A 12,485-nucleotide genomic window follows, 5' to 3' on the forward strand; every position below is an offset into this window, starting at 1 on the left:
CGGAAATGCCTGTTTCTTCCTGTAATTGCCTGAATGCTTTAAAAGTCAAACCTTTAATTTGCAATGCCTGAGATAGTAATACAGTTACAGTGAAAATAAATAATTTTACATTGTACTGTGACAGAATTTTGTCCTTGAATTGTCCGTGTTATGTAGCCATGTAGTTTGTCTGACCATAAATTCTAAACCAATACTTGACCGGGGCTTTTTGCTTGCTCCCACCTCCTTTCCTTAGCAGTAATAATGCAATAACAAATACTGGCTGTGTCAAATCTCGGATGTCTTAGGGTATGTACTCCTCTAGCTTAATAATTTTTTTTTCCTCAAAACTTGAATTGCTTGCTTTCTTCATTTGAAATCTCCATCTTGACACAAGAGATTCCTTAATATTTTGTGGATACATACTTCTTTCAAGGTATGAAGTCTCTTGTTACTAACAGTTTCACTGAAATGAGAAATCTTCTCTCATCATGGATCAGAACAAGAAAACTGTCTACACATTGCATTCCTTTAAGTTCTTTGTAAATAGTTGTCCGGTGTTTTTGACTTTGAAATGTGGAAGTAACGGGCAAAATTGAGGAACAAGACAGAATTTAATCACGTCTTATATGGGTAAATGGGTATACCAATACATAGTTAATTCTATAACTTTCTTCTTAAATTAGAATACTATTTAATAGTGAAGTGGAAAGCAGTAGTTTGAGTATTTTCTGAAGTATCCTTCAGTTCACAAGCAGCAATAATAGTTATTTTGTATGAATATAATTACCTTCAAAACCTGTATTCAGACCTGCAATAACATCATTTGGGCACTGAAGGCAGTTTTTTAACCTCTGTCACAAATGATAATGGAAGCTAAATGAGAATGTGTTGAATGGTAATCACGATAGTGCAGAAAACTTTCAAGCTGCATTTGATAGACACTAGATTTCTTTTCCTGGTATGTGTTGAAGGCAATTTCTGTGTGTAGCTCTCAAAACTCTTAAGTGAAACTTCTCAAACTTGTTCTTGTGTATGATTCATCAAAGTGTTTGTTTACTAGTAAATATACAAAGGAGAATGACCTACTAGAACTTCCCCCCCCTCCAGCACCTAATTGACTTGAGGTTCTAAAGCAGGTTATTTTAAGAATAATTTTAATACAGTTTATCCAGTGAAAAGGAAGAATGTCATAAACCTCAGTGTAGCGTGTCAGTTTTCACTTAAGGATTTACCCTGCAGCAGTGTCACATGTCACTGTATTTCCTTTGTTGGTAGATTAGTAGTGACAAAAGAAAACATGCTGTACACTAGACTGACATCTTGGCATAGGAAAAAAAGCAGCCAGATCTTCAGGAATATGAGTAGTTTTACTTTGCTAAAGACAAGAAACCGTTAAACTTCCACTGTCATTTGTGAGTGTAATGTGGCTATTTGGGTGCCTTTTTAAGAATGAACAGATCTGTAGTTGGATCATGTCAATATGGGAAAGCTTTGGACTTCAGTATTAGAAGCATTCACTTTTGCTGAGTTACTGTAAGAAGATTTAAAGGTGAAATTTGTCTCTAACATGGGCACCTAAATTCAGGTGTGCGGGCATCACTTTCTGACATCCACATTTGCTTAGAGAACCTAAGCTCCGTTGACTTTATTGGCAAAGGGTTTGATTCAGTTGCCTAACGGTGGGCATCTGGTGTCATCTGAGACATGTAGGATATCTGAAGCAGCTGCATGGGGCTGGCATAAATGACACACAACCTATAGGTAACTCATGTCCTTCTCAGCTGGGAGCTGGAAACCAGTGGGGATACCCTACAGCATCTCACATGTACTAGATGCCTTTGCTTAGGCAACTAATTTTGCCTCAGAACCCCATTGATACAATAGGAGCCAAGATGCCTTGGTCCCGTGCAGGTACCAAAATGTGACACCTCTCTTAATCTTGAGCTCAATCCTGGTCATAGCTTCTGGAATATGGAACCTTACTGCAATGAAGATTGCTCGTTTGTAGTCTAAATTCCCCACTTTTAATTACATATGGTAATGTGTTGGTTGAGTTGAAATAAAAATAGATAAATCCTACAGGTAAGAAGATATTTTATTGAAGATGACTTTTAAGTTACTTTTTGGGTACTCTTTGTAACTTTGGACTGCTAGATGAGTGGAGAGAGTGGTCATTCAGCATGCAGAGCTTGTCAACCTGTCATGGAGGTGTGAGGTTACAATAGTCACTTGCCTTTCATTCTTAGGCTGGAGGGTACACCTACTGCTCAGATGCAAGGGACAACAGCACGTCTTCTTAGGGAAGAAAGTATTTCTACTTCCAGGTTTACGGCTATTTATGCTCTGACAGCGGTTTCTCTAAAGACTTTTTAGTGAGCTGCCAGTGATCTAATTAAAATGTTTTCTAAGTCTTCAGGACTTAGGGTTCAAAGCAAATTGGTTGTGAAGCGTTAAGTCTGTGGATCCAAAGCGGCTTGGCAGACAGGCAGACATGGTTCCTCTTGCGAGGATAGGGGCTAGAGGCTGTGAATAGAAAATGGTGCTGCCTTGTCTTGTTGTGGGCAGAAAATTTCCTGTATGAGTAAAGTTCTGTATTAACACAAAAAGTTGTCCCCTAAGTTTATTTTCCTAATTAATGACTTACAGCTTCTATGAAAATGTGTGTTCATGTTCATACCTGTTTCTTCTGTAAAAGGAGAAAACTAGCATTAAGTAACAATTGTTTATTAACATAAGACTAGAACTTTTCACAAATATTTAGTCATACCAATCAAGATGCACTTTTCTGTGACAGTTTGGACTGAATATACACAATAGACAGTTTAGCATAGTTGCCTTATTTCAGCTTTTAGAATGCATCATTTCACTGAACTAGTCACAAGAAGAGAAGGTAATAAATGTGTGGTTTTCCATATTTTAAAATGGAAAAGATCACATCCATAATAACGAACAGTATCACATCATAAATTCATAACCCAGCACACGTGTACACTGCTAGATGAATGTTATTGTAGCGAAAACCAGTGCAACTTTAATGTCACTTGGAACCACAGCTTCTAGTTGTTATTGAGGACCCACCACGATGCTGAAAGAGAGGAGAATTTATTTATTTGTTTGTTAACATAAACAGTATTTCTACCTTTGGTAGAAATCCTAAATAAAATATCTGTAAGGTATATAAAGAAATGCAGCTAATACTACTTCATTTGAAAGCTGCATACTTTCAAGGACAAAACCTCTCCAGGCAGGGGAAGAATACTGAAAATACTAGGAGAGCTGAGTATAACTGGCGGTGTGTGGGGGGGTGGCTTTAGCACAAGAATTGATTATCTCTTTTTGGTAACATCCAAAGAAGCATTAACGTGTCATAGGTGTGGTTGCATAGAATTAAGTGCCCAGATCCCAGAGAGCAAAACCCTCCCTCCTGTTCTGCTGCGTGTGTCAGTGGATCACCGTGTCCCCTGGGTGGTTGTGCTGCCTTTAATGACTTTCTTTCCTGGTGACATTATTGAAACCTGGTGCTGTTCTTTTTACACAACTCTAGGAATGAAGAGCATTTTGCCCCAAAAGTAAGAGAATTGATGGACTTGTAAAATGTTATTCCCGTAAAAGAAGATCTGTAATCACCAGATTATAGACAGGGCTGGAGCGAAACACACTTCTACTTCTTCCCCACAGTCCCTCCCCTTTGCCCTTTTGAAATTGAACTTTATGCAGAGAGGAACCACAAGATTTATGGAGAGAGACAGGAAGGAAGGAAAGGAATTGTGACTGTATCTGAGATGCCAGGTCCTCTTAGCCGGGGGGGTGTTGTAGGCTCAGTAGGTTTTGCACTACCCAGTTTGGGGATTAAATTCATTAACACAACTTGTTTCTGTGAATGTGTCCATAAATCCTTCGATTTATGGCATTTTTCTGAAAGCTGTTATTCTTGGAGAAGAACGTTGAGACGATACTTAACCCAAATTCAGGTAGGATTTTTATGAAAGCCTAGTAGTCTCCGAAACATCAATGGATTAATGAATTTTGGCCAAAAAAATGCCAATTTAACAGTTTATTTCATGGATTACAGTGTCGTAAGTGTTCAATGGTTTTCCCCTAGCTTTCATTTCCTTCACCAAAAGGTTCTCCAGTGTCCTCAAGTCCAGATCTTACGTAAAGATGAGGCATTCACTGAAGATGAACTGGGTGATCCATGCCACCCTGGCAGATTGGCCTGAAGCAACTAGGTCGGCTAACAGGTGTGCCGTTGTTTATAATAGGTTGTGGTTCCTGTTAACTGATGGTAAGTGAGTTTGCTTTGGGATCGCATTGGATCCAACAGTCGTGAAATCCCGTGTCTTCCTGAATCATTCTCAGCCAGGTAAGTGTATCCTTATTAATTCTAATTAATCAGCTGAGTGAAGACTCTTGGGTTGTAATCTTTGAATCAGATTCAGATTACAATTTAGAATTGTTTCAGTTCTTAGTTAACCAGATGTGTAAAAAACTGTAGATGTGTCTGGGCTAGGGTAAATTTGTTTTTAAACAGAGCTGATCTATGTGCTAGTTGCAGACAGGTCTTTTTTTTTCCTGATTTTACAGTGGTATCACTTTACGGTGTCTAAACTTCTTTCATGAAGTATACTGGTAGCATTGCAGCTGTCATTTTTTACTTCACGAACATTTTCTGTCTTTCCAATACCAGCATGATTTATGTAGATCAACAGTACTTTCCATGAAACAAAAGTTCAATGTCTGCAGAGATTTCTAAATAATAGATAATCTATGGAATTGTAAAAATAACTGTGAATGCATTACTTCCCATTGCCCCCCCAGCAAGGAGTGCACAGTGAGAAATGCTGTTTCTATGGCAACTGTCTGCCAGGACAGAGTGCTGCGGGCTGAAATCCTTCTTAGCAGGCAGAGTCGATGCTTCAACGAGCATTTTGAAATCAGTTTCAGACACTTCTATATTTAGGCATTTATAAATGATGTTTACATTTTGTTTTATGTTAATTGTACTTTAGCTGTGAGTAAACCACCCCTGGAACACTCCTGGATCACACCCAGGCTAGCTCTGGGACACAAAGTAGTTTGGGAAAAGGCCACGTTGTTTCCTACAGCCAAGTTTGTCTTAAATCCAGCAATTTCCCAGTAAGATACAAGATTCGAAGGGGGTCTTGGTTCATTAAGTGCAATCTCCTGATACTGCAGGAATCCCTGGCATGTAATTGTGTGTTTAGATCAGGCTCATGAGGTCTGAAAATGTCTTGGCTGGTTTCTTTTAAGGAGAAACTGCAGGTACAGGACTACGTAATTTTTTTTTTTCTACCAGGTCAGGTTTTATTATTTTAAATATAGTCTGTAATCAGACATACAGGAAATTACGGTTTCATTGTAATAGATTTGTGTTGCTTAAGATAAAAATTTTGCTGTCCTCCCTCTGAAAATATGGGACTGATGCTTGCTTTGCTTCATCCTGCACTGTCTCTTTTAACTATGGTTTCTCTGAGAAAGAAGATGTTGCATGCTCATTGGTTTGTATTAGAAATAGTAATTTGGAATCATTAACACCTTGCTTTTTCAAAGTTGTTTGTTTTTTTCCCTGTTTTAACATAGCAGGAAGCATGTAAAATAAATTGGTTAGTAATTAAGACTCGCATCAGTCAATGTAAATATGATTAAGTTGAAGTCTTCATCAGCAAGCAATTTTTTTCCTGAAAATCTTAAACAGGGTCTGTTTTACTAATCACAAATAGGATTGTTTATTCTAGATATTTTCTTAAATACTATATGCTTGTGTAACCTTCCACTATATAAAATAAAGCATTGTGGGTCCTATTCTTGCTGATGCATTTTACATTTCTGTGCTTAAAATAAAAACATTTGGAGTCCCTTTCTCCTTCATATTTTACCAAAGAAAATCCGACTAAGGGTGACATTATGCAGTGGTCCTGCATATGGAACACACTAATATAGCAGAACTCTTCACATGGAATAAACAAAATAGTGTGAAAAATTGATATTTACCAGGGATCAGCATTGTTGTGATGAGCTCTGGAGTTTCCAAGAAGTCCACGTTACTTCTTTGGAATGTCTTGCTGTAATTCATTTGAAGGTGGCTAAATAGTTGTGAAAAATAAGAACAAGAATCAAGTTTTTTTAAAGGGGCTAAAATTTTTATGAGCATCAGAAATTTTACAATTAATGCTATAACAGAGATTTTGTGCTTCAAAACTTAGAAAATTATAGTGGGAGAGGAGACCAGATGAGCTGTGCAGTTCTTGCATGTTCTATTAAAGACACTTTTTCTTCTGTATGCTTAACTGTTACCCTGATGCTCATCTCTTGGTTGTGACCCAGTACAGCGGTTCTTGTTCCAAGTGTGTTGACGTGTTACCAGTGTTCTTGAGTCTTTCTGGAGGTAAACTTTGAACTGGGGCTTTGTTCAAAAGGAAGGAAGCTAAGCTTCAAGAAACTTCTCCGTCTTCCCTCAGAATGGCTTCTGTCTACAGATTTAGGATCGTGGGTCTTGTTTGGGGGTTTTTTGATAGTAAAAGCAGTTAAGGAAAATCTTTTTCTCTACTCAGTTTCTTAGCCATCTGCCTGCTGCAGGCTAGAACTCAGCTGGTAGGACTTTTAATCACTGTAACTTCTATTTTGGGCCCAAACCAGACATTCTAGGAATCTGTCGGATGGGTTTTTGTGATGTGGATTTGGGAAGCTTTGGGACAGCTCCCCATGACTGCTTGCATGCTTGAGTGTGTGGCTGGATGGCGCACCCCCTGTCTCATTCCTTTCTTGCATTGTCATCATGGAACTATGGTGATATTGCTGTTTCCCTATTTTGTCTCTGATCAAGTACCATACATCTGATGCCATACCTTTCTCTGTTCACTTTCAGACATTTTCTGTTCTGTTTCTCTGTTCACTTTCAGACGTTTTCTGTTCTGTTCAAACTAGCTGCATCTTTCTGACATTTCTGTTTATATGTTTCGGTATGTTTTAGTCTTTAGAAATTGAAGTATTGTTCTGAAGTATTCACTGTGATGTATTTAGCAAGAAATCGATTAGCAGTATTTGAAGTAATTTGTATTCAGTCCTTCTATGCAACTGCTCTCTAACCTTCAAAACTTTCTGTAATAGAAAAAAAAAAACAAAACCAAAAAAACCCAAAACTTACCTATTCCAGGCATTGCTATTCTCCCAGAACTCATAAACAATGAAGCGGGAATCACTTGGAAGCTTCTGTATGGAAACACTAAGAATTGTAGGATAGAACTAATTTAATCAAACATGACAAAGTTATTGGATGTACACATCTTATTCCAAATTGCTTATGAGTATGAACCGAATGCAGTGATTTTTGAAAAAACAAATAAACCCCCCCCAATAATAAATTTAACAAATAAGTGATTTTGGGAATTATACTGTGAATTATCTGAGCCTTTTTTTTTTTTTCTTTTAAACTCATGGAGTATTTTCATGGCTTTTTATTTATTAATATTTTATCTTAGTACACTTATGATGGACTCTTATTTGAGAAACTCATTTTTCATATTGCTCCAATAGTGTAATTTATCTCAAGAAATGCTAGTCAGTAATAGAAAATAAATCAAACAACTGTGGTTCAGGGAAAATCAGCTAATACAGCATATTGCACATAGAGAACAGTTCAAGTAAGTTTGTAGAGTAACTTGTGCTGTTTCGTTGAAGAATTACACTGTGAGAAGTCATCCTTTTGTACGAGAGATGCGTCAAAGTGGCATAGAGTTTAGGTGCTTTGGAAGCAAATAGCAATGGAGTATAAAGACAGATAGGCTGATGTCTGCTGCAGATACACTTTTTTAAATAATACCTTTTGGTATTGTTTACTTGTCCTTATGTCATTCAGCTAACAATTTATCATGGGTGAAAAATGACCCACAGAATATCTGCTGATCCTCTACACAGAATCATCCCACTTATTATCCTGAGCATAACAGCTTTATAGCATGTAGGGTACTTAGGCATTTGGGTACTCAAATTGGTGTTTAGACATATAGCACAAAAAAAAGTGTGTGTGTATATATATATGTATTTCTCTGAGTGCCCAAGTGTGAGGTTGCTGATCTTACTACTGATGTGCTTGCAAACTGGTCTCAGATTATATTTCATACTGTAATAAGAAATTTCATACAATTTATTGGTTTTCTCCAGCTGTATGCAAAAGTACATTGTAAAATAGCAAAAATATCAAGAACTGTTGGAAAAAATGTCAATGTCATAAACAGCTACAGTGAAAAACAACCGGTAGGTGGCATTACAGACTTACCAAATGCCTGTAAACTTGGGAAAGAAAGTAATTTTTTTGCCATCGCTTGTTAAGTTGCATTCTGAAGTCACGTAAGCTCTCCCTCCCCCCGACAAGTTTGCAGTCACTACAGTGTTTGGCTGAATGTTCGTTTTTGGAAGGGGGCTGGGGGGCTTCTCTTTGTTTTTTCCAGCTCTTGGCCCACAAGAGAATTTTATTTTCCTCATCAGTCTGCCTTTACAAGTGAACCACTGCAAAAAGGTCACTCTTTTCTTCCAGCTTAACTTACTTTTTCTGGTCTGTGTGAACACTACTGGTACGATCACCCTAAGTGCGGTGATCTCATATTATAAATTAGGGATGTGATAGGCAGCCTTTGAAGCCTTTGAATATATAGGAAGATCCCGTATTGTGTACACATTACAAAAATACTTATTTCATGATGGTCTGTAGTGTGTACAGTAGTAGCTTTCTCAAGTATGTTGAATTAAGAAATTCAGTACAGTGGTGAGTCACTAAAATTTATTCTTAACCCAGTTCTAATGTTTTATTTAATTCTAAAAGGAGCAAAGCAGGAATACACTATTTCATTGAAAATTTTGCTTTTTAATTTTTCCTATTCTTTATTATGAATGAAAATTTTAAAATGACAGCCTAAAGGGAAGATTTTTGAAAGCTTCCAAACAAAGAACTGGCAAACAAGTTGGTAAGTTGCTCACTTGCCAGGTGACCACAAATGAAGGATGGCAAATGAGTTCCCCAATAAAGAGTGCCAGCCTAGGAGCTTCCAGAAGCCATGAATTGATGACCTGCAGAGCTGGGAAGTCTTAAAAGATTGTTTAGCATCTTTGCTTTGGGATAGCCTGTGTTGTAATTTTTTGATACTACTTAAAGTCTGCGCGTATACTTTGACATCTTTTTCTGATTTTAGTTGTCTTTGAAAAGCTCTGTTTTACACACTTGCATAACCAGCCAGGAAAGAAGATGTTACAGGTTCTCTCTTCATAAATAATCCAGCTCCATTTAGAGGTTATTCAAGAAATCACACTGCATTCCTTCCTTCAGCCCAGGGGTAATAACACTGTACTTACTGCAAGCAGCCACCCTGAGTAGAAGCAGATTCCACATACTGCTTCAGAGCAAGCCGGAATTCCTCAATGTCGTCTTCTATCACAGACATTTGACGTTGAACGATCATTATGTGCTAATACAAAAACATTACAATATTACTGCCATATCATCTTCTGAATTCCTTGTACTTTAAACTCCAAAAAGTCTATCATAAAACAATAAAAACCACAATCATCAACACCCCCCTTCCCCCCGAAAAGTTCCTTCGAAGTTTGTGGTCCCTGTTTTAGTGCTTTGGAGTGGAGAAGTAGAAACACCTGAGTGTAGCTTTTCTATCTTGGCAGGCTGAGGCACCCAAAATTAGCATCAACCTTAGAGAAATTGAGTTTTGTCCGAAGCCTGGATGAGAGAGTCTTTTCAGAATAGTGCAAAGCAAATGTTTATCTTTGGAATATTCGATAATACAGTCAGCACGTTTCCTTGGATTCGTCTGTATGCAAGCAGGTGTGAGGTCTGAGATGAGAACGTATTCCCACAATTTGCATTGGATGCAGTGTTACTTTCACTGAGGTGCTCTTGTAGTCTTTTACCTTTCAGAGCTCTGACTCACACCTGAATGAGATGCCTAAGATGGCCCGTGTTAAATGATGAATAGAGAGGGTTTTTTTTCCTCCACCTTTCTGCAAAAAATGAACAATCTTTATAAACCAGACTATGGAAACATTTGGCAGTACAGAAGACCTATTTATCCTGAATTATTATGGTTATCATTTAGCTAATATAAGTAGTTTACATATTGATTTATCCATTGAAGCTTGTCAATTTTAATAATGAAATATATAAAGAAACACCACGTGCTTCTTAATTAATACAACTTCATCTCTTGTACAGCTTTTTGACTTGTTTCTGCCTTGATTATTGATACTGTTATCTCATGGATTATTCCTCCATCATAAGCAGCCTGTCTAGCAATATTGTATAATCTCATTTAAAAAAGAAAAAAAAATCTAGTACAACTCCTGTGATGAAATAAGGAATTTGATGGATCATCTATTTTGGTTATTTTTTCCTGTGTATTTGGTTTGCATTTTGTTACGTTTAAAGCCCAGAGTTTAGGAATGCTAGTGTATTTGAAAACTTGATCTTGGGACCTGAACTCAGTTAAAAGTAAGTTTATTTCTGGTTATGATTTTGGTTTTGTCAGTTGTAATATTGATTACTGCTCAACACTAGATGCTCTCCCATCTTCCCTGATAAGGCTTCCTATAGCAGTTTTGGGAGGGAGGGAGGCTGGCTGTACAACCATGATTTAAAGCATGCATGCAGCATTAGAGGATCAGGAACTGAGAAGCTATCACCCCATAAGCACTGCTGCCAAATTCAGTAAAACTTATAAATGACACCTTTTACTCCTTATGTGAGCTGAGTTTTTGCCTCACTGTATCCTTTGAAAACAATGCAAAAATTAATTTTGACCACATATTCTAAGTTTTGGTGTGTTGTGTCTTGCACAATGCATTCTGCTGACTAAAATGGATTCTTATCACTGGGAAAAGGGAGGATGGTGATTTTTTTATTTTTATTTTTTAACAGAAGAGATCCGGTGAGATTGTTGTCTCAATACCTGGCATGGAAAATGAAATGTTAAAAGTCATTATCTTGAAAAGCACTTACAGATTTTGCATTTTCTTCCAAAACTTCCTCTTCAAATGGCTCAAGCTTTAGGTCCTTTCAGGCAGTTGAAAAGAAAATAGAAATATAAGAGGCAATACTACAGCTGTATTTTGGTCTTACCTTTTTAACAAGCTGTTCCACTAGCTAGATTTTGTTATATCTCCAGAAGTTATAATTAAATCCCTTCTTTATTAGCTGTAAGTCAAACACAAGCATTGTTTGCAGAATCTTGCATGTTTCAGTGGTTAAATCCAACCCAGGCTGTTCTGTAAAGTTTTATTTATAATGCTGAGCAGGTAATTTTTCATTTGTAAAAAATCCGTTTGCTCACAAATGTATGTTGGACTTAATTCAGAAAAAACAAGTACCTTCTCAAATTGTCACGTGGACTACGGAGATGAGCAAGGTTGGTAATTTGAAATGAACTATCAGCTACTATTATGCCATCATAAAACTTTATACAGAAGAAGCTTCTTGCAGGGAGGGGGTATAGTTGCAAGGGTCTGTTTTCCAGCATTGAAAAAGATGTGCACGGTGCTCCAAGTCAGGTTTCTGAACTGCTGCACTTGCTTCTGAGGACAGACTGGGCAGCAGCAAACAGATGCATCTCTGAGGCAGCAGTATGCTTGCTTAACACGCAAACTGGATGCGCACTTCATGAATCAGTGATTCATGCAAACACCATCTAGTAATGCACACAAAATTATCACTTACGTGCTAGGCACATGCAGTACCCTCTAACCCAGTGCCATATGGCTATTCTGAAAAATATCCGTATGCCTGAGAAAAAGCAGATCGATTTGCAATAAGGGGCTGGAGCAAAATGCACTCTTTGTTAGTGGTGCTTCGCTCCTCATTGCAAACAATTCTTGTGTAACAAAGACAAAGAAATTTCTTCTGCTTGCAGCTGGGTGAGGATTGATTAACCTCAGGTAGCAAGTGTTTTGCCAGCACAAATACTGTACTCGCTGAAAAGCCAACAAGAGGTGTGCAGGTAGAATTCAAATGAACAGGGGACCTCCACCAGCAGCAGGTGGCAGAGCAAGGCAGGAGTGAAGTAGCAGTCACACAGGAACTGCAGTGTAGCTGTACCTCTCCTGCAGAATGTGCATAGAAAGGCATGAAATGGGGGGCGGGGGGGGCAACACCCAGCTTTAATAGCTCATTTGTCAGTGCAGACACTTCAGATAAAACCCCTGAGGGAAAATGCATATTCCTGTGGTTCTTCTATACTTTCAGTGCAATTTTTTTCTAGGGAAACCTAAGGAAAAAGAGAGGAAAGGAATGACTCAAGTTGTACTGTAAACTTTCTCTTAAGGTACCAAGAAAAGAATTCTGTTTTTTCCAGTATATATAACTTTAGAACTTGAGAAAAAAGACGGCTTACAAGACTGATTCTTGGTTAAATTCACCTTTGACAGAAGACAACAGAAGAGTTACACAATACTAAATCAACCATTCACCAGGTAGTTTTCCAGTAGGA

At 37.8% G+C, this 12,485-nt stretch overlaps 1 protein-coding gene across 2 annotated transcripts in view; it reads right to left on the reverse strand.

Annotated features, from left to right (window-relative positions):
• Positions 1–2,690: 2,690 nt before the first annotated feature.
• The window catches only part of NECAB1 (N-terminal EF-hand calcium binding protein 1), a 69,862-nt gene continuing 60,067 nt past the window's right edge, over positions 2,691–12,485 (reverse strand). For both annotated transcript variants that reach the window (XM_076332172.1, XM_076332173.1), the window contains 5 exons: positions 11,003–11,056; positions 9,349–9,461; positions 7,148–7,225; positions 5,995–6,086; positions 2,691–3,067 (listed from right to left, as the gene is read on the reverse strand). In XM_076332172.1, coding sequence (XP_076188287.1) covers positions 3,039–3,067; positions 5,995–6,086; positions 7,148–7,225; positions 9,349–9,461; positions 11,003–11,056 — 366 coding nt within the window. In that variant the 3' untranslated portion in view covers positions 2,691–3,038. The remainder of the gene's footprint in view (positions 3,068–5,994; positions 6,087–7,147; positions 7,226–9,348; positions 9,462–11,002; positions 11,057–12,485) is intronic.

The sequence above is a fragment of the Aptenodytes patagonicus genome, chromosome 2, assembly GCF_965638725.1.
Source record: "Aptenodytes patagonicus chromosome 2, bAptPat1.pri.cur, whole genome shotgun sequence".
Lineage (NCBI taxonomy): Eukaryota > Metazoa > Chordata > Aves > Sphenisciformes > Spheniscidae > Aptenodytes > Aptenodytes patagonicus.